This window comes from Apteryx mantelli, chromosome 1 (genome assembly GCF_036417845.1).
Source record: "Apteryx mantelli isolate bAptMan1 chromosome 1, bAptMan1.hap1, whole genome shotgun sequence".
In the NCBI taxonomy this organism is placed as follows: Eukaryota; Metazoa; Chordata; class Aves; order Apterygiformes; family Apterygidae; genus Apteryx; species Apteryx mantelli.
In genome coordinates, this window is record NC_089978.1 from 145,230,330 (window position 1) to 145,255,659 (window position 25,330).

Here is a 25,330-nt window from a genome sequence, read left to right on the forward strand (position 1 = left end):
TGAAGGCAGATTTGGGACAGATTTACTTCTCTCTGTGTTCAACCACCAACAGTGATTGACTTATGAAAGACACACAGTCCTGTACAATAATAATAAATGGCTATTTTTGCCTCTTAAAAATAATATTAAAATGGACAAAGCCATGGATCACTGACATGTTGTATAATACATGACTTCTTAATGTTTCCTAATCTTTATATAAGTTGCAAACCAGAACTCATTCCTAGAGAGTTTTTAGCAGACATTCTCCTAGCAGAGTGCCTTCTCCTTCTCCGCCTGTTTTATATCACCATGCTTGAACCCTATAGCACATAAAGTTACTGTGGCATTACTCCTGATCGCACCTGAAAGTGAATGGAAGCAGTGCTCCCTTACAGAGCCAGCCCTGCACTTAGACAGTGAGCCCCTTCTCCAATGCAAGCTGAGGCTTTGGCTGGGTACAGACAGGTGTTGCTAGTTTAACTAAATTCCGATGCTTTATTTTCCTCTCCTCCATCTCCTCTCTGTGGTTCAGCTTTTTGTTATAGTGTATGCAGTGGGTTGTTCTGCAGTAGCACATGCAGCATTTGAGTGCTGCTGACATACCAGGACACCACTATACTTTGAAGCTCTGAGCTGATGGCCCCACAGTTGTCTGAGCTTTGTGTTGCTCATTATAAAATCATGCTCCCAGCTTCACAGCTGATTGCTATCTCTGCCTCTGCACAGGTTGCAGGTGAGTGCAAAATGCAGTTCATCCTGTTTAGGGGATCCTTGCAGGTACACAAAAGCTATAAACAATCACTGCTGTTTTGATGCTGAAGAATAAAATTATTATAACAGCACCTATTACATTTCAGCACTCAGAGGTACAGCTATGATCAAGTATTTATATTAAATGATGATCCTGTAATCTAGGTCCCTGTCTTAACTTTCCATGTATAAAAGAAGTTCTAGTTTTACTGCTGAGGAAGTTGTTTGCCTGAAAGTAAAGGGCTTCTTTGATGACACAATAAGGCACTTACTGTAAAATCCCCCAGAAATGTGTCTTTTTATTTCTTTTTTTTATTATTATTTTGAGGCTCTCCTCTGTACCTTATATTCCTACCTCTCTTTTGAAACAGTTTCTGTGATATCCTGCCAAAGAGGGAGATTCTAACCTGAAAAAACAGCAAAATGAAGTGGGGAAAGCATACCAGCCCTGTGGCATCAGAGAGTCATAACCGTTTGGAATCAAGCCAGGAACTGCCAGATTCCTGAAACTTTGTAAGGCTCCAGTTGTATTTGCTGAGGGCAAATGCTGCTTCACAGACGCCAGCTCATGACAAATTCCTCTTTTGCTGCTACAGGGCAAGCACTGAACAAGACCCTGAATGAGGCAGTGTAACGTGACCCACGTAAGCTGCCAGCACTGCTGTGACAGAGAGGCACAACAACTGCATGGGTTGGTGCCTCACAGGTAGTGCTGGAAGGCTAAGTCCTCCTACGTGAGAGTGGGGCTAGTACTGGTAAGTTCAGCCTTGCTGAAATTATCTGCTTTCTTTGCAAATACATATGTAAAGCACACCAATGAAACTTAACAAGCACTTTGCCTGAGTAAGAACTGCATGGTTTAAGCACCATAAACTCGTCATTGTTCCTAAGAAAACAATCAGGATGATATTCTGTGATAATCTTCTCTTTACAGACTATCTACTAATACCTATTTTTGTAATGAGGGGTTCGCAGTGGTACCCCTGGGTTACCGCCCTGCGACCACAGTTGATCTAAGCCACAGAGGAAGAACAATTGCTCCCAAAAGCCTCACTCTGCAACCTGGCAACTGTGGCAGCAATGCAGGAGCGGTGGGAGGTGGACACTGATCCCTGCACCAGGAAATACTCCTATTATGCAAGAGTAGTGAAAAGTGGGGTAGGCTGGAGGCTTAAAACCACTGGATGCTTTTAGACTGCATTAGCTAATGGTAAGACAAAGTCAGGGAATAGCCTATTGAGAGCTGCTTCTGCATCTCGGAGCCTTAGCTACTCTTCATGCCAGTGAATCTGACTGTGCTTTCATATTACTCAGTTTATCAGCAACAGGTTGACCTGTCCCCAGACTTGCAAAGACGCAACAACTCACCCAAACAGCCTGGAAGCACAGACAGCTGGCCAGCAGCCAGAGCTCCTACCAGAAGTGAGGGGGAAGTGCAACTGAGCAGTGAGAGAGCACCTGCCCACACTTGGTGAAAACAAGGATTATGTAAATCTCATGTCGGAGCAAGAGCACATTCCCTTTGACTCTGGACAGGGCATGTTCAGTGTGGCTCTGCTGAGCAAAGAAATGGACATCTATCCTACTTTTCTTATTTGATCCATTTGGGGGGGAAAAAAACAACTTTTTTTTTTTTTTAGGTTATAGTCTCCTTTTAACTTAACTATAAAATATGATGATATATTTTCTGGGAACTTTCTCATTTTTATAGTCACCTGGCAGAAAAGAAGTAAACAAGTAACCTGTTCAAATTAGCACTAGTAAACAGTCCCAAACTTGAGACGTTTGTTTCAGTGAACAAAATTATGCAGCCGTCAAATTGCCAACAGCCTTTTAACTTTATATAGGTGATATGGGCTGTGTAGAAATATATCATGTTGTGTGCATGCAAAATATGCCACAATGTATTGAGTCTATAGCAAAGACAGAGACGAGAGAAAGGTGGCACTGGGAAGTTTTGGGGTTTTTTGCCCAGTAGGCAAGATCCCTCTGAGGATTGGTACGTGATCAAGCTTTCACATTTCACCATACCAGTGCAAAAGCACTACCACAGCCCTCCTCTTTTTCCAAACCACACTGTTAGCAAAAATGTCCATAAACTCAGAGTAGCATGGCAGAAACTAAGGAACACTGGAAATGCAACTATTTTTTTATCTTGTGCTGTTCAATCTGATAGATCTTCTTAGCAACATCCTAGTAAAGCCTTTACGCTGGTAAAGTGTGGGAACACAACCAGAGCATATGGTGAGGCAGAAATAGTCTCAGGCAGAGGAAGATTTGCCTGCCATTTACTATTCAGATATGCAATCTGAGGATTGCGCTAGATCCTCAACTACAGAATGGTGATCTTTAGTTGCAGCACATAAGCATAATTTTTATTCTCTGTGTCTGGCCAAGTTATAGTGACTCTTTGGTATAAGACCTTCCTTCTGAGAACTCTGCGATTATGAGGAGGGAGGGATTGCTGCTCCAGGTACTTACTCTGTATGGGACATCAGTCCAGCAACACAAGACAGGGCAGCAAGCAAAGAGGTATTTCTTGAGAAGGGCATTCATGTATGTTCTCCAGGGACTGAGCTCCATTAATCTGGAGGCTTCTTGACTGGCTACTGAGCCTAAACTCCTATTTCTAGCCCCTAACAGGGTGATCAATAGTTAGTGCAAATCGCATTCCCACAGGTGCAGTCCAGGACCTTTACCGGCTGCTGTTTAACCCCAGGAGTGTAGGACGCCCTGCTTGCCAGGCAAACTCTCTCCCAACGCAGGGCTGTGCTGTGCCGTGCTGCTCCAAGGAACCGATCTGAAATCGGATCCTCGCTTGACCTGAGGATGGGCTGGCAGGAAAAGCCACTTCTGCAATCCCCGGAGCAGGCAATCGGGAGTGGGAAAACACAGCGGGCGTTCCTTGCAGCAGCAGCTCCGGGACAGCACAGCGAAGCTGAACAACGCTGTTCTGTGCTTGGGGCAGCCGAAAGGGGCACGCTCCTTCCTGGCTCCCCCTTGCAGCCTTATAAGCCTACCCGAGCTCAGAGCAGCGCTACCCACAAAGGTTAGGGGGCCTCAGGTTAATCTGGGCTAGGCTACTCCTGATCAGATCTGAGCAGGAATGGATTTGGTCAGAAATTTCTTCTAAATGACCAACAAAAATACTGGGGAGCTGCCTCCCTGCTACAGGTGCTTACAAAAAAAACCACACCTGCCTTTTATGCTGACAGATAGTCGCAATATTGAAGAGAGACTCAGATGTCAAAATTCACCTGTCGCATTTACAGAAAACGTTTTAATTCAAGAATTGCTGCACTTGCCACCACCCATCTTCCCTGCACGCAGACAGCGTGTTACTGGAGAGGCCGTTCCCAGTGGCCGTGGCCAGCAGTCGGTCCCAGCCATGCCTCCCACCCCACCCGGACCCATTTCAGGGCCCTATTGCTGCACCCTTCCCGAAAAGCCCAGTAATAGTGAAACACTGGAAAACCTGGCATCACGCTAAGAACGCTATAAAAATAAGTAATTTATTAAAGGTAGAAGAGCCGAGTACAGGCCGCGAGCGCCCACAGGTGTGCCCTCCCCCACGGGGGTCACGCCACCGTGACTGGGGTAAAAGTGCCCAACGGCCTCGCAACGGCCCCCTCGCGCGCGCGCCGCGGCCCCGCCCCGCGCACGCGCAGCGCCCGCCCCTCACCCGGCATGCCCCGGTCCGCGCCCGGCCCGGCGGCCACAGCGGGAGCGGGAGGTGAGGCCGCGCCATGTCCGGGGATGGCGAAGAGGAGCTGCCGGCCTTTGTGGCCCTGCATGGCGCCGCGCTCCGCGCCTCGCGCGTCCCCGCGCGCTACTGGGAGAGCCTGTGCCGCAAGCTGCGCGGCGAGGTGGGTGGTCCCGCGCGCGCCCTCGGCCGTTGGGCGGGGCCGGCGCGCGCCGCGCCCGTTGGGGGTTTCCCGCCACAGGGCTCCCTCAGCGGCTGTTGCCCCCGCGCTGGGTCGGCAGCGGGTCTGCGAGGGGAGGGCGCGGCGGCGTGGGGCGCCCACGGGGGCAGCCCCTTTGCCCCTGCGAGCCGCCATGCGGGGCAGCGCCTCCTTTTCGGGCGAGCTGTTTTTTCCTGCGAGGTGCCCTGTGGGGCAGGCGCCTCTTCCCATCCTGGGGGGGGGGGGGGGAGGCAAAAAAAGGCAAAAAAAAAGCAGAAGGTTGCTCTGCATAAAAGCGTGGAAAAACTTTGTGCTGGCTGTGTTACTGAAGCTGCAGTGTGGGGCTATAAAGATACTACGTGTAATGCTCTGTGTGTGTTTGTGATTTATTATGGCCAGCATAAAGCTTGAAAGTGTTTGGGAAGTCCTAGTAGCTGGAGATCATGTATTTATTGGACAGAGGTAATGAATGTGTCGTAAAACCTTCAGCCTTTTTGCCAAAGAGAAATTAAGAAAAGCAGCAGCGATTGTACTAAAGTCAAGATATTGTCAGGTGTTAACATATTACGATTTAGGTTGCTTTTATCTAATCCACTTTTTCCCAGCTCTCTTCAATTCAGCACTGGTCTATCCTGTTCTCAGTTGCTTATAGCTGTGCAGAACAAACTCATTCAACTCGTTTTGCCTATGCGAAAGCTATCTGCCTCAGACTGAGGTATGCAGCAGGCAGTTTTCTGGGAGTACTTTTGGCTGGCTGGTTAGCTCAGTTCTTCCTAATCTGAGCAAAAGCTGTTCAACTCCCCCAGAGAGTGGGAACAGCGGTGGAAGAGCGTTCTGGCCATGGTTACAGCAGTGATAACACAAGCTCTGCTTTGTAGAGCATCTCAGCATGTCTGTGCTCTGTAGGTTTTTATCAGGCCAAATTCTGAGCAACTTGTAAGTCTTTATAAAACCACAACTCATAGACTTAACAAATTAAATTTGGAGGCATTGCCCTTTGTGAAAATTGTTGAGTTCCTCTGCAGTAGTCCTGACCAGGCTGCACACAAACCATCCATGTGCGAGGGCTGGGTAGGTTTCACCTCAAGCTGACACTAGAAGGGCTCCCAACCTGCTCTGAAAGAAATGAAGGGATGAAGAATCCCTTTTTCCCCATGTTTTTAGCAACCTCCTGCTTGTTCCCTGGAGCTGTTTGATGAGAAATGGGACAGTAACTAAGAAGAGAAAAGGGGCCCTTTTGGACAAAGGGCTTGTAAAGGGATAAGCTGGGTTTCGGACTTGCTGTGGTTTTGCATGCAGGCACCCAGCTTCAGTGGTAAAGAAAGCTGTCTTGCATTTGTTGGAGTAAAGAGACCAGGAACTTAGGAGGGAAAGAGAGAGAACCTGAAAGGTACGGGAAGAAAAGGGAACTGGCAAGGGAGTGGAGGAGGCCCTGTGGGAAGCGAGGAGAGAAATAGATGAGACACGATGAGAAGTTTGAGCAGGAAATATAGGACAAGGAGAAGAGACTGTAGCATAACATGCATGTAGAAGTAAAAAGAAGATGCATTTCTAATTATTTGACCACTTTTTTTTCCCCTCTTCCTCACTGTAGTGCTGGGGCAGGAGGGGAGAACAGCAAGTCATGATATAATCTGGCTGTTTATAGCACATATAGTCAAGGAAGGTCTGAATTTATTTCCAGTGCTTTCTAACTGTTGGGTGTCTGACACTGCAGTCTTAATATGTGTGTATTCCAGTTATCAGCATTACAGAAAAAATGTCTATGTCAACTCAAGCATTTGCCCAGGCACAAACTTCTTGTTATACTAGATCTCCCTCAGCAAGAATTGGTATAAATGACTTGGAACACGGGATATCTATTTTCCTGCTTAAATAGGAAGGCAAGAGAAGGGATATATTGGAGCAGGATGAAACAGGAGGCAATATAAATCTAGTAAACAAAAACAACCCCAAAGCTGCAAGCTGTTGCATTGCCACATACCAATATTAGAAAGCTGAAGGTAGCTGGTAAACCGTGGAGCTACTCTATGGCATAAAGCAGGCTTGGGATGTGTGCGCTGTGGCCAAAATCCTTGCCCAGTACCAACTTTGCCAGGGAGGGAAAGAGAGGAGAGAAGGGCAGAGAGCAGAGTGAGGAAACCCGTAGCCATGATGCTTTCAGGGAGGCCAGGATGGAGACGTGCGGGGTGAGGCGAGTACATGCCCCGTGGTGGCAGAATGCGCCTTTCCCTTGCAGTGGAGGCTTAGCCTGCTCTTGTGCTAACTGCTCGAGTGTGTATGCAGAGAGAGATGTAATGACTTTAATGTGCTTAGGAAGATAAATTAGGCTGCTACTGATGCTTGTCTCTACTGTTGCAGCTTCTAGTGTTTGCCCAGGAGGAGAGCAAAAGGATATGGAGAAGACTGGGAAGTCCAGGGAAAATTAGTGAGGAGCATGGTGGACTGGGATGAGCTCTTGGGGAGGTAAATTCAGAGCTACAATACTTTGCTTAGAACTGTATTATTTGGAGAGGCTGGAGGAGCAGCAATAAAGACAGTGAAGGAGGTGTAGGGAAAAGATGAAAATGTTTTGGCAGTCTAGGAGAAGAATAACTTGGAAAAAAAAAAAAACAACAGGGAAACAGCATAGGATGAGTTCCTTTGCCTCACATGTGAGGAATTCTTCATTTGTCTTGACCTGTTAGCAAAGACAAAATTTTCTAGCATGTAGAACTTGGAAAACTTGCATCCACCATACAGATAAAAATCTTTTCTCTTACATTGTACCTCTGCAACCCAACCCAAGCAGCTGTTTTCCAACACACTCTTCAGCGCTCATAGTAAATGCACCCTCCCTCTTATGTGTATGCTAAAGCCTGCAAGGAAAGTGGGGGGTTTGTTTTCATTTACCTCGAGATTTGCTGGAGCAGGTTTCCTTTCAAGAGCATGATGTAAGCTGTGAATTAAATTGGATTGATAATTCAAAACATGGCATATCCACTAGATCAAGAAATATGCTTTAAAAAAAACCTTTTGCATTTAGCATTCAGTTTCTCTGTTGGGGAGCAAAACTTTCTGAGTATCTGGCAAAAACTGGCAAAATGTATACGAGTGTAATAATTTATTAAGAGAGCCTAAAATTCTATTTCCAGTATAGTGTGTGTGTGTGGGGGGGGGGGTGTCTGCAGAAGGCTTCTATAGTCTGGTTAGTAACCTGTACTTGTATGACTTTATAAGCCTGGGAAATACAGTGCCTACATCTAATTTTATCCATAATAATTTTTCTATTCCAGCCATGTTACATGATGTAGCCAGGCTTCTGTGTCCTGCAGCAAAGGTTTTTGTGGCTCTGAGACGGAGCTGACAAATGACTACTTACAGTGTTGTTCCAGTTAGAAATGGAGGCTCCTAGTTAATTTTTAGGAGTGTGGCATGATCAATACTAATACCCGTATTTTTCCAGGTCAGAGGAGGTCAGGCTGTTGTTCGCAGGCCTTCAAAGCATTTGGAAATGTGCCTAGCAGGAATTTGCTGAGGATGCATGCACATGGCGTAATTGTCATCATGACATTGGCCTGCTCTGTGTATTGCATTCACTTCATGCAGTAGGTCTGTTACACAGGAACTGCACCTGAGTATGGAGTGACTTTTGCCTGCCATGGTGTTTAATACTCCTCTGTTATGAGACTGATAGAGAATCAAAGGCAGTAATTTTGCCCAGCCATGTTTTACTTGCAATATTTGTGCCACCAAAATGTGTTGCTTCCGGTTCTCTGTCTTCCAGAGGTTGTTACATATCTCCAGAAGTACACTGTGGGGGAGTAGTTCATGTGAGCTCTCCCTGCTCTGCTTCAAGCAAAAGTTTATACCTTTTAAATTAGTGGTTTGATCTTATCCAGCTGATTTTTGTGTTAAGCAGTTTATGATGCCTTTAAGGGAGCTGCTTACTTAGTAGGGTCATGAGTGACTGCTTCTCTCAAAGGGTGGGAGGTGGAGAGGAGGGCAGCAGTGTCTTCCACCACTCTGCTCCATCCAGATGCTGCTGCTGGCCAGACACTTCTACCCAAGCAGTTCATTCACTACTCAAGTATTTGTTATCAATTTTCAATTTAGGAAACAAAAAAAAAAATCAAAAAAGTCACTTTGAAGGCAGCCTCAGACTGCTGCTCTGAGAAGTGTGAATTGCTTCAGATGAAGAAACCTATTGACACTTAATTCACTTCAAGGCTGTCATTTTTTAGGGAGGAAATATTTTTAGCATAATTCTGCAGGAAAAAGTATTAAAAGCAGAGATTACCTGCTAAATGCAACTGCTGCAGTCTCATGCAACTGGTGTCTGTAGGAGGGAGAGACTGCAACATTGGCTTAGAGGATTTGGAGGCTGTTTTGCTTAAGTGTTCATATGTAATGAAACATAAAACCAACAGCTTCCTTTATTCATAGAAGCACTTGATCTAACATTCATTGGGGTTGTTTGGTAAACGGGTGGAGCCTGTGGCAAGTGAAGGCTAATCCCTGAGTCAGCAGCTGGCTGATCTCATACCTGTGCCCATCCAACTACTTAACACTTTGCTTTAAGTATAGGAAACGCACAAAGTGCCTCACTAGCACATGTCGAGTGGGCTCCAATGAATCACGCTTGCAGTTTTAAATTTCTAATGATTGCCAGTCACTTAGCTGCTGTTTGTCCTGCTGTCTACTGAGCTTGATAGGGAAAGCAGCTCTTAATCTAGCAGCAGGAGCAGTGAAGCATCGCTTGAGGGTGGAGTGGAACATGTGTGCCCTGGTGCACTCTTTTGCTGCCTGCCGTTTTCCAGGATTAGCACCTGTGCAGTGAGCCATGTCAGGGAGCAGGTCCAGCAGAGAGCTAACCTGACGAAAATAAATTGTGAGCGCCGCTGGCAGCTGCCCGAGGAGGGACTCTTCCTTTTGCTGGGCCCTGCCTGCAGTTAAATCAGCTTAGAAGGACTGTGAATTGTGCAGGCAACTGAGCAGAGATTTACAGAAGTGTTCGTGGCTCCTGTTATAACAGCAAGAGGTTGTAATATTGCTTACTGTTGAACCATGGTATGCTCTTCTAGCAAAACTGAAAAAGTAGGAGCAAATAAGAATTTCTAGCTGTTTTGGTGCCTGCTGAAGTGGGTGATGTTACACTTATTTTTAAAAACTAGAAATAAATTTATGTTTAATCTCCCGTGAGGTAGCTTTGCAAACAATAATTTTCTTTACCCTATGAAAGGTGCGTATGTGGAGTTAGCCAACACATTGTGGGCATTTCCTTTTCCTGCCCCCCCCCCCCCCCCCAGCCCAAAGGAAAATACCATCCCCTGTTCCTAAGAAGGGAATTTCAGGTACTTCTCCCTTTGGATTTGGAATGTGATACTGTGCTGTAGCTTAAAATCTGAAGCAGGTGTTCCTCCCTTCCCCTTGCGACCTGTCTTTCGGCAGTTATCTGCTTTGTCTGGTTGGCCTTTCTTTACAAATGGTGAATCGATTTCCTTGCCCTCCTACTGGAGTTTAGCAGAAATAACTATTCTGAAGCAGCGCTCTCTTGGAAGGAACAAATAAAATCTTGTTGCTACCTCTGTGCTTTTACATCGACTATGTTGTCAATGTCTAGAAGTAATGACTTGCCCTAATGTAGCGTCAGAGGTTAGGTACGCCCAGGCTTGACATGGTAAGCCAGTTGCTCCTGAGGTTACACTTCTGTTTCTCTCCCCCTCCCTACTACTTTCTAGTGAAATTGAGACGTGTGTTTTGGGGAAGTGTGATGCCTCTTTAAGAACTACCAAACTAGGACTACTGATTTGTCTGCTTCTGCCTCATTACGTAGTGTGTGAGTGACTTTTCAAATCCTTTTATAGGGAGTTATTTTTCTAAGTCTTTTGAAACTTCAGAATGCATTTTTTTTCTTCTTAAAAGCACACCTCAACCTTGAAATCACAAAAGTTGATACATTTCAGCAAGGTCTTACTTCTACAGAGAATTTACAAGCTCTCCATTTGGCAAGGTTTTGGGCAGAAGAGAAACTTGTGTAGTGACCTACTTGATTTGTAATCAGGATGTTATATCTAGAGTAGGAAACATTGAGAACAAACCTCTTTCAGCATATTGATAGAGGTAAGTGCATAGATCTTAATTTGCAGCAGTATAAGCAATCTCCCAACTCATCTAGAGATAAGTGAACATACCTTGAATAAGAAAAAAGAGAAAAGGGGGGAAAACATACTGGGAATTCTTAATTGCTTCAGAGCTCAGTTGGTAAAAGCTCTTCTTTTTTCCTCTAAGGGCCTTAATACATTTCAGCATAGGGCGGAGCCTGGGTAACAGCTGGATTTGTTGAGCTTTACGTGCCATAATACGAGACTATGTATTTGCAAGACTTAAGTTGTTGATTTTAGTAAAGTTGAGCAAAGACCTTCTCTTTTCAGCTTCTGAAAGAGGGATTAGTAGGCCATCACCAATAGATCCATTGGTACCAAAGAAACCAATAAATCTTCCTGCTAATATTAACTAAAGAAATTTCCCAAGCAAACAGTTCTATTAAAACATGGAAGAATTAATGCTTTAATTGATTTATCTGTTAAGTTCAAAGTGCCAAATGGTTATCAGATCGCAAGCCAAAATTATCTACAAGTGCCTTTCAGTATTGAATTATGCATGTCAGGATAGTGCTTCAACTAACTGCTTGCAATTCTGTGCAACTTCCATCTCAGGTATTTGATGCTGGTGACTACTTTGGGATAATGCAAGTAGAAGAGATGGAGGAGGAGGAGGAAGAAGCTGATGAAGAAATGGAAGAACAATGGAAAAAGAAACCAAATCCTGGAAATGAACCTTGTTTCAAAGTTATTGTAACAAATGAGAATGGGCTTCAAGCCTCCAGTCCAAATAGGTGAGCAGTAATTTCAGAACTGTTGTTCAATCTTTGAGTAGCCTCAAACCCTAAAATGATGGCACATATGTACAGTTTGTTTTAAAACTTGTTTGATCCCATTCAGAAATCCCCTTTGTCTCTTTTCTTACTATAAAAGATAGCTGCCTATTTCAATAAGCATAAATAATCTGCATGCTATGAGGCATATGTTGCAAAGAGTATTTGTGGTGCAAGTATCTTATGTTATTCCTTTTTAAAACATGCAGGAGGATGCTTAGAAATCAGCTTTAATAAACTGATGGAGAAAATGGGCAAAGGGCAAACTTGAAATGAATTGCTCAGAAATAATATCAAAACTTTGTATCTGTCAGTTGGTGTGCCCTTGGGAAGAAGAATTGTCCTCCACAAATCTCTGATGGTGAGATGAAGCTTAAACTCTTCTGGAGCTCTAAACACAATTCTGCTCAGTTCTATAAAATTTCTTTTGCCAGATCTTTCATTTTTTTTAGATTTTAGATTGTTAGATTTTGTGGGTTTAGCTAAAGTTAGCCTTGATGAGTAAAAACAATGTAGAGCGTAGATATCCACCTTTACATACCAGCTTTAACCTAAGTCATTGTCTTTCTAAATCTGAGAACAAACTTAAATTATGAACTTCAAAACACCTCCTGCAGTAAGCATGGGCATCCTTGCAGCATTCAGATGTGTATGAATGTAGGAGCAGAACATTAACGCATCTGTTTGCTAACTGGAATCTGAACCAGATTTCTGAAAACCTTCCCCTTAGCACTCTCTGGACTCTTTAATTTCAAAATTAAATGAAATTTCTTCTTTATACGGAATCTGAGATATGATAATTAGTCAAGGATATTCAATGTACATGAGAGGGGACTTGCTTTTAACTTTCTAAAGTGTGTTTTTTGTGTCGTTTCCACCTCTCCCCACCCTTTATGTAGAATTCATTTTTTTCTTCGATTTAGTTCAGTAAGAGGATAAAACCAAAATGTGGAGAACTCTTCTGTTTAAATAACTGTGCTTTTGCTGTAAACATCATGCAGCCTAAATGAGGGTTGGCTTTCCAGTTGTGTATGGTTTTGTTTAGTTTTAGCTTGGCAATTCTTTTAAAACAATACATCTTTTTCTAAAAAGACCTGAGAGCCAAACAAAAACAAAAACCTTTTTTTTCTTTTTTCCTTTTTTTTTTTTTAATAGGCAAGTAGTATAGGCTTGTGATGATCAGACCTCTCCACCTAGTTTTACAGATAACTGTAGATGTCACAGAACTCGTCACTAATGAGATATGCGAATATTGTTGCAGAATAATATAGTGTTTTTCTTCTTCAGGCAAGAGTTTCAGGTTGATGCAGTGGAGGTGATAATGACCAAAGGGAAGAAACTCTTGTGTCCCAGGATATTAAAGCAAACTGGGGTTACAAACTGAGTGCTCTGCTCTGTGTTTGCACCTCATCTTCATGGAAATAGTAACTAATGTACAATTCATTTTCTAGAACAAAAACAAAGTCTAAATTAAGTCACAATGTTATTGCTAGGAGGTTGTTCTCATCCTTTTGTGTCGCAGTGTACACTCTAGGAGTTGGTTTGGGAGTAGGAAAAGAAATAGTTGTCAGGCTGTGTACAAGGAAATGTAGCCCTTATTCACAGGAGCCGTTGGCTGTGTACATGTAAAAATATATTGTTGTAATGCTACTGAAATCTCTTTAAGCATTTTCCTGATCGACCATGCCTGGACGTACCGTGTTGAACATGCCCATCAGCAGCTGCTTCACGTACCCGGGTTACTTCACAGAATGGCAAATCTCATGGGAATTGACTTTCATGGAGAGATCCCAGATGAGGGCAGTATTGAGCAAGTGCTGCAGGAAATGTGGAAATACAATCAGACCTACCAGCTTTCTCAAGGGGTAAGTCTCTGAAGCTTAATTACTAGGATGCTAAACAGTTCTAAGTGATCCTGCGTGAAGACATTCCAATACATGGCTATTAACAAAAAAGTGCCTCTTTAATGTAAAAAAAGTTCCTTTACTGACATTTCAGAACAAACTTCTACTTGGAAGGAGAGCAAGTGCCTTGTAGAGCTAAAATGCGCAATGGTTTGCTACCAACTTTCTAATAAGAACTTAAAAGTATTCCTCTTAGCTTTGAGGGTTTTTTTGTTTTGTTTTTTGATAGAGGGGAAGAGCATGATGCAAAGGGAGAGGGCTAGAAAGGGAAGATCTGCTTGTGTGTTGTGGGTTTGGGCTTTTTTCCTTCTCTTGAAACTTTCTCATAATGGAGGAAAGAATCCCACTTGAATCAACGGTCTCACATAAAAGTGTGTCTGTCAGCAGCCATGCTCACAGCCTTCCTCATCTGTATGGAGTGCTGTACATACCAAGGGTGTATTTCTGTTGTCAAATAACTTAGCTTCCTAGTTTGTATTTGGCAGCAGCTGATTGCGCACACCGTGTAAATGTTAGTTCACCCTCAGGCTCTTCTGATGTTAAACAGCTAGCTTCAAAACAGAGACTGTGTTTCTGGGGATAGCTTACCCCAGGAGCTGCTACCTGTAGCAGCTGTTTTACGAGAAGCTCACCTTGAGCAGTGTGAGCATGACCAACCTGCTCCATTTAGCTCCGCAGCCCAAGATTGCAACACACACCTCTATCAGTGTAGGTGTCGGCTTACTTCAGGGTAGTATCAGACCTGAAAAATCCCTGTGAAAGGGATTCATTGTGGCTGCTTCCTTTGTTTATTCTGTAAGTAAAAGGGAGATCTGAACAGTGCCTCTCAGTCTTTCTGCCCTGTGCCTTTGTTTCCCATCTTGTTGTTATGAATAGCTCATGAATCATGTGGGATTACCTGGGCTACCAGCTGAAAAGTGCTTCCCTAGAAAATGATTCATTCAACCTGTAGCTGAACCTGGCGTCTGTTCCCCCTTCTGGCACTGGACTGCTTGAAGAGCTTAAGTCAGTTGCAGCTCCTCCATTTCCTCCTCTCAGTGCCTCCATTTCTGCATCTGTAAAAGACTGGCAGTAGTGTTACCAGGAAACTTGAGCTTTATTCATTTAGTCGTGATTTTATCATGAGAAGTGTTGCAGGAAGGTGTGGTTTGGTGATGCAGCCCCAACAGTCTCTTGGCCAGCTGTTGCTGTAGGGACAGGTTCTGTTCTTGTCCCATCCTGCAGCTGTATACCTCAAACTCCTCCTCACTGCAAACTGGTACTGATAGAAACTGAAGGAAAACTAACCCTACAAAAAAAGAAACAAAAAACAAACAAACAAAAAAAATAACAAGCAGCCTTCCACTGGTTTAGCTCCCTGAACTGGCTTGTTTGGTGCAGGGGAAGTGGATCTGGTAAGCAGTAGCGCTAGCCGAAGAAAGAAAATGGGAATGTGCAGCTGGGGTGGGAACAGGCTTGTCTGCTTTCACGGTGGCTGGAGGCTAGGCTGGCTTAGCCTCAGACTTGCCGAGATGGGAGTGTCATTTTCTACTTAACACCTGCTCACAGTCTTGGCTGGAGTGGGAAACGGAGAAGAGTTGCAGGGTGTACTGCCAGTGCCTTCTGTCTTGCAGTGCTCTTTCAGCAATTGATAATGTGCGCGGTGTCTTGCTTCTCCTCTTACAGACTGCGGAGGAGAAGGTTCCTGTCTGGTACATTATGGATGAATTTGGATCACGTATTCAGCATTCAGATCAGCCTAGCTTTGCAACAGCACCTTTGTTTTATATGCCTCAACAAATTGCTTACACTCTTCTCTGGCCTTTGAGAGACCTTGAAACTGGTGGTAAGCATGTCTGTCATGTATGTTTCTTTTCATCCCCACAACAGAAAATAGGTCATATTCTTATAAATCATGAGCTCTAAAATATGTTCTCACAGCGCAACAAATGTTTTAAGACTAAAATGACTGCATGTTTGTAATACTATGGAATTAAAAAGTTCTATCTTGTGTTTCTAGCACCGTAGCTTATGTGAGATGGAGGCCTTTATCTGTCCAAAAATGTTAGTAATATTTTACTGTCAGAGAACTTGAGTCTTGCATCACTGTTCTAATATAACCACTGATTCAGACATCTGAGTGTTTTTATTTATTTATTTATTTTTTTTTTAACTTCCTCAAAACATCTGTTTGTAGTTTGGAGTCGCAAAGTCACAAAGCCACTTGCTCAAAGTTGGGCAATGCCAGACTAACCATTTGTTCTTGTAACCTTGTTTGGGGCCTCCCTTATGTGCCCATCATGTAGAAGGGATACTAGTTATGTGACTAAACTGTCATAAGCTGGCTGGCCTCAGACTAAATTTTGCAACCCAAATAATACCCCTTTTTAATGTAGTCCTTTTTAATTCTGTCTAATTTTGCATTTAAATCACAAAAGTTGTGATATTATTCACTGTCAAGCTGTCATTTGTGTGATGTGGCACAAGGAAGACTTTCAGTGGAAAATGAAAGGCAGTTCCTAACAGATTCTTATTTTGCCACAGATGAAGTGACTCGTGACTATGCTCATGGGGAAACCGATCGTTTAATCAGGAAATGTGTCTTGTTACCATGGGTGCCTACTGAAGTGTTGGACATAAACTGTTTTACCCCAGAGCCATCAGATGAGCATTACCAGGTATAATTTTAACAAGTCTCTTATTTTCTCTCTTAAGAAGAGACAGCATGTGAGAACATTGCAAATGCGCTGATTTTGCTTCTTTTTTTGGCTTAAAGATTGATAGGAGTATTAAGTGTTAACTAAAAGCTAAATCATTTCAAATAAAGCATGGTGAAACAAGAAATATCTTATGCATAATATATAACTGTTCCAAAACTGAAGCAACACAAACCATCTCTGTTATGTGTTTTATCTTTTTTTTGTTGCAAGTACTTACACTTTTCAGCCTGGTTATGCATTTAACGTTGTGATTTAGAACCATTAAACATTGGAGCAGAGACAGCATCTTTAATTTGGTGGCCCTGTTAGGAAGTCCTTGTCTGTTCTGTTTATTGCTGAAACTAATGCTGTTTGAAATCTCTACTTTTCGTGAGACAAACCTGTATTAGATTCTTTTTTTTTTTTTTTAGAAAAAATAAAGGAGCATGATTCTTGATGCATAAGAGGACACTGTACTGGCTGCTAACAGCTTTCAAAGTGCAGCTCTTAAAGATGTGTCTATAGCGCCAGTAATCTTATGATGGAGGATGGGCAAAAACTGCTGGATCCAGCTTGTTACTAACAATATCTGGTCAGAAAAGAAGTTAACCTGCTCCTGCCAGATAAAGATATGCCTGGAAAATTGTTAGGCTGTTTTGTAACTTAAGTCAGATTGCTTTCCTGGGATTTTGCATTTTTGGAAGAGGGATAGATGTACTTTGTGTTTACAGATGAGAAACAATAATGCACCCACAGTTCTGGTCTTGCAGATCTTCTCTTGGCAAAAGTGTCTGGATCTTAGATAAGGCAATATTTTACATGGGGTTTTAATTCTGTTTTGGGATGATCAGATTTGGTTAAAGAACTGTGTGTGGCAAATAAGTGAATAATATCCTCCTTTCCCTCCCCTCCTTAAAAATGTGCATCTTCTCGAAGCATTGTCTGTCTTTCTTGTCTCTTCCACTCAGCTGTCCAGAAGAGATGACAGTGAAAACATGATGCAAGTACCAACCAACTGAGCTCTCTTTGACTCAAGAATATTTAGCTGTAGATTAAAGTCATAGGCTGGTGACAGACCAGTGAAAAATAGCTTAGTGCATAGCATAACCTTAAACACTGAAACGAGAAGTCTGGAATGAGATACCATGTTGCTGACATTTCTGCAGCCCATATTTTTGTACACACAAGAGCTGCATGCACAGAAACGTACACACAACTTCAGGGATCTGTTTGCAGCATTTAACATGCAAGCCAGCAATTTTGCAGAGAATTGCAATTGTGTGAAAATGTTACTAAACATATGCAAGTCATACTATTTCAAAATTAACTTTGCTGCTATCTCTTTGCAATGTCTGCAGCTCAGAATGTTTTACTACTATGTGCAAATAACTACTAGTAGCTAAATTGGCTGTGTTGTTGTTTTTCCTGTAGCTTCCTCTACGTTCTCCTTAGAATAAGAAATGTAACTAGCTGACTTAGCTAATTTTACAGGATCACAGAATGGTTGAGGTTGGAAGGGACCTCTGGAGATCATCTAGTCCAACCCCCCTGCTCAAGCAGGGTCACCTAGAGCACATTGCACAGGATTGCGTCCAGGCGCGTTTTGAATATCTCCAGAGAAGGAGACTCCACCACCTCTCTGGGCAACCTGTTCCAGTGCTCTGTCACCCTCACAGTGAAAAAGTATTTCCTCATGTTCAGATGGAATTGTCTGTGTTTCAGTTTGTGCCCGTTGCCTCGCGTCCTGTCGCTCGGCACCACTGAAAAGAGTCTGGTCCCATCCTCTCGACACCCTCCCTTCAGATACTTGTACACATTGATAAGATCCCCCCTCAGCCTTCTCTTCTCTAGGCTAAACAGGCCCAGCTCTCTCAGCCTTTCCTCATAAGAGAGATGCTCCAGTCCCCTAATCATCTCTGTAGCCCTTTGCTGGACTTGCTCCAGTAGTGCCACATCCGTCTTGTACTGGGGAGCCCAGAACTGGACACAGGACTCCAGATGTGGCCTCGCCAGGGCTGAGTAGAGGGGGAGGATCACCTCCCTCCACCTGCTGGCAACACTCTTCCTGATGCACCCCAGGATACCATTGACCTTCTTGGCCACAAGGGCACATTGCTGCCTTATGGTTAACTTGGTGTCCACCAGCACTCCCAGGTCCTTCTCCGCAGAGCTGCTTTCCAGCAGGTCAACCCCCAACCTGTACTGGTGCCTGGGGTTGTTCCTCCCCAGGTGCAGGACCCTGCACTTGCCTTTGTTGAACTTCATGAGGTTCCTCTCTGCCCACCTCTCCAGCCTGTCCAGGTCTCTCTGAATGGCAGCACAGCCCTCTGGTGTATCGGCCACTCCTCCCAGTTTTGTATCGTCAGCAAACTTGCTGAGGGTGCACTCTGTCCCTTCATCCAGGTCATTGATGAAGAAGTTGAACAAGACTGGACCCAGTACTGACCCCTCGGGGACACCGCTAGCTACAGGCCTCCAACTAGACTCTGCACTGCTGATCACAACTCTCTGAGCTCTGCCATTCACCAGTTCTCAATCCACCCCACTGTCCACTCATCTAGCCCACACTTCCTGAGCTTGTCTCTGAGGATGTTATGGGAGACAGTGTCAAAAGCCTTGCTGAAGTCAAGGTAGACAACATCCACTGCTCTCCCCTCATCTACCTGGGCAGTCATGCCATCATAGAAGGCTATCAGATTGGTTCAGCGTGATTTCCCCTTGGTGAAGCCATGCTGACTACTCCTGATCACTTTCTTGTCCTCCACATGCTTGGAGATGGCCTCCAGGATGAGCTGCTTCATCACCTTTTGAGGGATGGAGGTGAGGCTGACTGGCCTGTAGTTCCCTGGGTCCTCCTTCTTGCCCTTTTTGAAGACTGGGGTGACATTGGCTTTCTTCCAGTCTTCAGGCACCTCTCCTGTTCTCCAGGACCTTTCAAAGATGATGGAGAGTGTCTTAGCAATGACATCCGCCAGCTCCCTCAGCACTCGTGGGTGCATCCCATCAGGGCCCATGGATTTGTGGGTGTCAAGTTTGCTTAAATGATCTCTAACTTGATCCTCCTCGACCAAGGGAAAGTCTTCCTTTCTCCAGACTTTCTCTCTTGCCTCCAGGGTCTGGGGTTCCTGAGGGCTGGCCTGAGCAGGAAAGACTGAAGCAAAGAAGGTATTCAGTAACTCTGCCTTCTCTGCGTCCTTCGTCACCGGGGCACTGACCCCGTTCAGCAAAGGGCCCACATTTTCCCTAGTCTTCCTCTTGCTACTGATGTATTTGAAGAAGCCCTTCTTGTTGTCCTTGACATCTCTTGCCAGATTTAATTCCAAACGGGCCTTAGCCTTTCTCGTCACATTCCTGCATACTCTGACAACGTTCCTATATTCCTCCCAAGTGGCCTGTCCCCCTTTCCACTTTCTGTATACTTCCTTCTTCTGGTTGAGTTTTGCCAGGAGCTCCTTGCTCATCCATGCAGGTCTCCTACCTCCTTTGCTTGACTTCTTACTCATAGGGATGCACTGCTCTTGAGCCTGGAGGAGGTGATGTTTGAATATTAACCAGCTCTCTTGAACGCCCCTTCCTTCTAGGGCCCTAACCCATGGGATTCCTCCAAGTAGGTCCCTGAAGAGGCCAAAGTTTGCTCTCCTAAACTCCAGGGTTGCGATCCTACTTCTTGCCCTGCCTCCTCCTCGCAGGATCCTGAACTCCACCATCTCATAGTCACTGCAGCCAAGGCTGCCCCTGACCTTCACATCTTCCACCAGTCCTTCTTTGTTTGTTAGTACGAGGTCCAGCAGCACACCTCTCCTCCTTGGCTCCTCCACCACCTGTGTCAAGAAGTTGTCACCAATGCTCTGCAGGAACCTCCAGGACTGTTTGTGCCTAGCCGTGTTGTCTTTCCAGCAGATATCGGGGTGGTTGAAGTCCCCCATGAGAACCAGGGCCTGGGATCGTGAGGCTACTTCCAGCTGCCTGTAGAAGGCCTCTGCCACTTCCTCTTCCTGATCAGGTGGCCTGTAGTAAACACCCACAACAGTGTCCCCCATGCTAGCCTGCCCTTTAATCCTTCCCCATAAGCTCTCGACTCGCTCTTCAGCCACCCCTAGGCAGAGCTCGATACATTCCAGTTGCTCTCTCACCTAAAGAGCAACTCCTCCACCTTGCTTTCCTGGTCTGTCTTTCCTAAAAAGCACGTAGCCATCCATGACAGCACTCCAGTCATGCGAGCTATCCTACCATGTCTCTGTAATGGCAATGAGATCATGGCCTTGCGACCGCACACAGATCTCTAGTTCTTCCTGTTTGTTCCCCATGCTGCGTGCATTGGTGTACAGGCATTTCAGAGAGGTGATCGAGCATGCAGGTTTCCCAGGAGGGCTGCAAGAGGCTCCTCCGTAGCCACATCCCATGCGCACTTCCCTGGCTGCATTCACCTGCTGGAGGCATCCCGACTTGAGCTGTCTTTTGCCAGCTACCCTGGCACGATAACTCTCCCCTTCCCCTGTCTTTCCTAGTTTAAAGCCCTCCTTACCAGGTTGGCCAACCTGTTGGCAAAGACTTGGCAAAAATTTTCCTTTAAATAAATCTGAAAGGCGCTTGTGTTCTGCTTAGAAGAATCACAGAATTGTTAAAGTGACGTCATGGCTTAACTTCTTCCTGTTTTTTGTTCTGTTGCCTATTTCTGTTCTCCAACACAGACCACAAAGGTTATAACTAAACAACAGTATGGGTAATGATTGAAGTAGTGATTGCAGAAACCAGTGTCAGGGAAGGTGATTCTTTATGAAATGTCTGGGATGGATGAAGTATCTCTTTGGGGACTAGAGTAGCTGCTGTTCTGCAATAGCTGCCTGAGCTTGAGTCACAGGAAAAACGGTAATGAATCCTCTGGTAGTGTTCTGACAACTGTAGTCTTATCCTCTTGAAAGTACAAGCTCCCTTCCTATTTTTCAGTGACTCCAGGAATTATTCTGTATTTGCGTTGTCCAGCCTATACTAGAAGGTGATGTCTAGGATCTTTGATTAGGGTTTTGGTTATGTTTTCCAGTATTTATGATTTCATTCCCTATAACAGGCTTAAAGGTAGAGGGGGATGTGTCTGGCTGGGCAAACATTTCACCACTGCGACTTCTGAGGACGACCTGCAGCAACTAGAACTTGGAGAGCTGTTTTGCAGAACTGCAGCTACTATGGTTTCCAGAGACACTTCTCCCATCCCAGACTTCCTGTAAGGAGCTGTTTCCTTTGGCAGGGTATCACCAGTGATCCAAAGGGGATGTCTTTCCTTTTATCAGTCAGAGGTGTTGTAAAAGGTGGAGTGAGTTTTTTTTTCAAGCATGCTTACTACTAAGGACTGCAAAAAGCCTTCTGCTGATTTCTGCGGGAACAGAGCTAGGCTCCAGCCTCCTGTACAGTTTTCAGTATCTGTAATAGAACACGAGTCAATCCTCCATTTTGTTGGCAATACAGTAACTTTGTCTCTTTTAGTGTACACGATCATCTGTGGCTTGGTGTTTTGTTTTGTTTAAAGCTTAGGAGAACCAGAGTTGTCTTGGGGTTCTTGTAACATGTTGATAAGCCCTCGCATCTAAGCCATGTTTCTTGTTCCTTCTTCACCGGTGGCCTCTAACCTCTCATTCCCTTCTGCCTTTACTCTTATTTTGACTTTTCTGAGCAGTGTTTTACACAACATAATACACTTCTCAAAATACGGCTCCGGTGGAGTTCACTTGAGCCAAAGACAAGGGACTGCTCAGATGTGCAGATGGACTGTCATTTTTACCATGTTTACAAATGCAACTGTACACATATATTTATGTATATAAAGAGATGGGGAATTGCAGAGAATGAACTGTGGAAGATTTGCAATTTGAGGCAACTTTAATAGGCTAATACTAATAAAAACATTTAGATGAACACTTTGTCATATTGAATATTTTACCTCTAACTTTTTTTTAAAAGTTGTGTTAGTTATTTCTCAAGCATTTCTCTCACAGACCTGATTATGCACCATTTAAAATTCAAGTTTGGTGTAAATTGCTGTTTGTGTCCCCTGGATATTGTGGAGTTTGACCCAAGGTTGCCCATTTATTCTACTTAGTATTAACTTTTTGTGATTTCGTTTTTCAGGCTATTTTAACAGAAAACAAGGAAAAACTGCCTATAGCAATAAAGCCATCGGTTTATGCTGAAGACAAAGTTTTCAAGTATGTATCTGCAAACAAAAAGCTTTCTTAACCAAGATAAGCATAGTAGTTGCAGTGTGCTGATCAGTGTTTTTCCAGCTTTGAATGACAGAGGCAACTTTAAAAAATGCATTTATATGTAGTCACTTGCTTAAAATTCTGACTTACAAGTTCTTCCGGTTAGATTCTTCTTAGAAAATGGATTGTCACTTACTGAATTTCTACAAGGAGTTTAGATTTGTAAATAAGTGCCACCTTCTGGGTGAAAGAAAAGTTGCATAATGCTGCAGCGTTTGGTTTGTTTTCGCTAGGGAGCGTAACTAAAGAATATAACAAGGACTTCAGTTCTGCGGTGTAGCATGTACATCCACAGGGTACAAGTGCTACTCTGTGCTGTGTGAATATAGCAGACCATTTCTGTTCCTGTTTGGATGACATTGCCAAACAAGAATTGTGTCAAAGCCTGGAATGTAGAAGGAATTCTGTCCTATTTTTCCTGTTTTAAATTGGATGTGTACTTTACAAGAATGCAGCGGATGGTGTGAAAATACTTCAGAAGAAAGCTAGAAGAACACTGTAAAGATAAGGGATTGCAAAGGATTTGGGATTGTGAGCAAAAACAGTGGCACTGCATGGCTAGACTGCCTTATTACTAGTTTTATTCTAGAAAAACATGCAGTTACATTGCATGTGCTGTGAGTCTTGCTCCATGGTGTTCGTAGTGTGACATTGGGATCCAAGTCCTAGCATGCAGCATTTTGCACAACGAAAGAAGTTAGATCTGTTGGGTTTACTCATGCCCCAGCTGCTTGTGTTGGAATTTGTTACCCTCTAGATCACCTTTTCTTGAGGGCAAAAAAGGACTATTGAAAGTCCAGGGTCCCTTTCAGTTTAGAGGCATTTGTTGACTTGCTCGGTGATAGCCTAGACTTCGTTATGCAGTTGAAAACTGATTACAAGACTTGTGAGGATAAACAAAAGCTGTTTTTTCCTCCAGTGTGCTTGCCTCTATAGCAGGTGAGGGAGACAAATAGATGCAGTCTAACAGAGATGGAGAGAAACAGGGAGGATGTGGGGACATGCCAGCTTGTCTTTCACTGCTACCCCATTCTTGCAGTGCCCTTTCTTTTGCATTTCATATTTTGGGTGAATAGCATTCACACTGGGAGAGGCGGGGAACACATGCCAGAGTCTTCCTACTCTGCTTCTGAGGAATGTTGTCAACACCCTGGCCACACACTCCTAAGGGGTTTCCTCTCCTCCTCTTTACCGAAGTTCCTGCCTGGGGAGGAGAAAGGAGAGCAGCTTTTAACAGTCCACAGGAGGCCAGAAGGTCCTCCTGGTGTTCTGCGTTTCATCTGCTAGAGCTTCCTCCTGGAATGGGGTAGTATCTCAGCGCCCATGTGGCCTAGCAGAAGCTGCAGTGCTCGAGAGCTCTTGGTCTCCTTCAAAGCTTTAAAGATTTTGAGGCTGTCACCACGGATAGACAGATGGGGGTATGTAAAGCTGGGTAGATGTGTGTAACCCATAATGTATGTGCTCTGCCTTGTGTATTCCCACTGTTCTGGAGGGTTCGGAAGAGAAGATGAAAAGCATGAGGTTGCAAAGTTTAGAAGCTTGTGCCTGGGACAAATTTTTATGCAGTCATCTTGTTTCCAAGCTAAGCCAGAAAATGGGAAGATGAAATAAACTTTTAATCCAAATTCTAAAATATATGGGAGCAAGTACTTGTAGTTTAATACAGCAAAATGATAGATTAAAATAGGTCTTGTTTCATTAATGGTAACTGCTGCCCAAGGGAGACACTGGTATCCAGCTGTGCTGAGTGTTGTCTTGGGGGTGGTGGTGGGGAGTAGATTAAAAAAACTAATATTTCAAAGACAAAATTCACATGTAGAGTCCTTCCACTTTGTATTAGGCTTGATTATCTCTTTTTCTCTTGATCTTGTCTTTCATGTTTCTCTTCAGCTGTATCAGTCATCTTTAAAGGTGCCCAAAGAGCTGTTATGAGAAGACATCTCTTTTGTTTTGATCAGTCTTGTCAGCTCTGTGCTTCGGGAGTTGATTCTCATAACTGCTTCCTAGCACTGCGTGCTTTGAGTAAATTAAGTAACATCTAATGCTGTATTTTATCTTATTTGCACAACTCTACTGAATAATATCTTCCTCTTTAATCCCTGACTTTATAATATGCCTATTAGGGCTTCTGTGTGAGAGGGAGGAAAAGATCATTTAGGAAGTGTGGTTACCTGCCCTCATTAATTCAGAGTGAATCATTGCTATTGAAATGAATGTTCCAAAATAGGTTAGTTAATACCGTAGTATTATCACATAGAGGTTCTGTCATACGCAAAGCCCCACTCTGGGTTTGGTATATGTTCTTATCTGTCTTTCTGTCTATATTTTTAGGTATGTATGGAAAGTGCAGCAATTTATTCAACTAAAAACAAAGGACTAACAAAGGTCTAAAGTCTGGGATCTTTTGTGGGAGTGCCAACATGCCCCTTAGGGAACCACTGAGGAATTGCCCGCTAGTTTTCAGATGCCTTCCCTTACAGTCTCTTCAGTGTAGAGGTCTTTTTTTTCCCAAGTGTATGCATACATATTAATGTCTCTAAAGGAGTCAGATTCAATGTCAGTCATTCAGTCAAACTCGGTGGTAGTTGTTGGCAGTGAGATACGTTAATTATATATAGTGTTTCTATAAAATCTTCATTCTTAAAATGAAAACTTCTGCTTGCCAGAGTCTTTGTGACAAGACTTTTGTGGTAATAGGATTGTCTATAGAAAGAACTGGAATGAGTGGAGTGGCCTTATTTTCCTTCTAGTCTTAACTTTCAGCAGTACCAGGCAACTGTAATATCACCTTGAGTGCCTTATTTCAGTGGGCTTCCTGCACTCAGCAATGATAGACCGAGCTCCTATAGTCCTTTTGTTACTTGCTTTCTTGCTGTGTTTTTGTATGTTCTGTAAACTAGTCTTAAGACATATAACCCAGAGTGCTCTGGCACATGAATTA

General features: G+C 43.9%; 1 protein-coding gene across 1 annotated transcript in view; it reads left to right on the forward strand.

Moving 5' to 3' along the window:
• The first annotated feature begins 4,428 nt into the window (after window positions 1-4,428).
• The window catches only part of TTLL12 (tubulin tyrosine ligase like 12), a 33,080-nt gene continuing 12,178 nt past the window's right edge, over window positions 4,429-25,330 (forward strand). Inside the window, exons 1-6 of the mRNA XM_067305520.1 lie at window positions 4,429-4,598; window positions 11,333-11,511; window positions 13,217-13,415; window positions 15,120-15,279; window positions 15,978-16,111; window positions 22,256-22,332. Coding sequence (XP_067161621.1) covers window positions 4,479-4,598; window positions 11,333-11,511; window positions 13,217-13,415; window positions 15,120-15,279; window positions 15,978-16,111; window positions 22,256-22,332 — 869 coding nt within the window. The 5' untranslated portion in view covers window positions 4,429-4,478. The remainder of the gene's footprint in view (window positions 4,599-11,332; window positions 11,512-13,216; window positions 13,416-15,119; window positions 15,280-15,977; window positions 16,112-22,255; window positions 22,333-25,330) is intronic.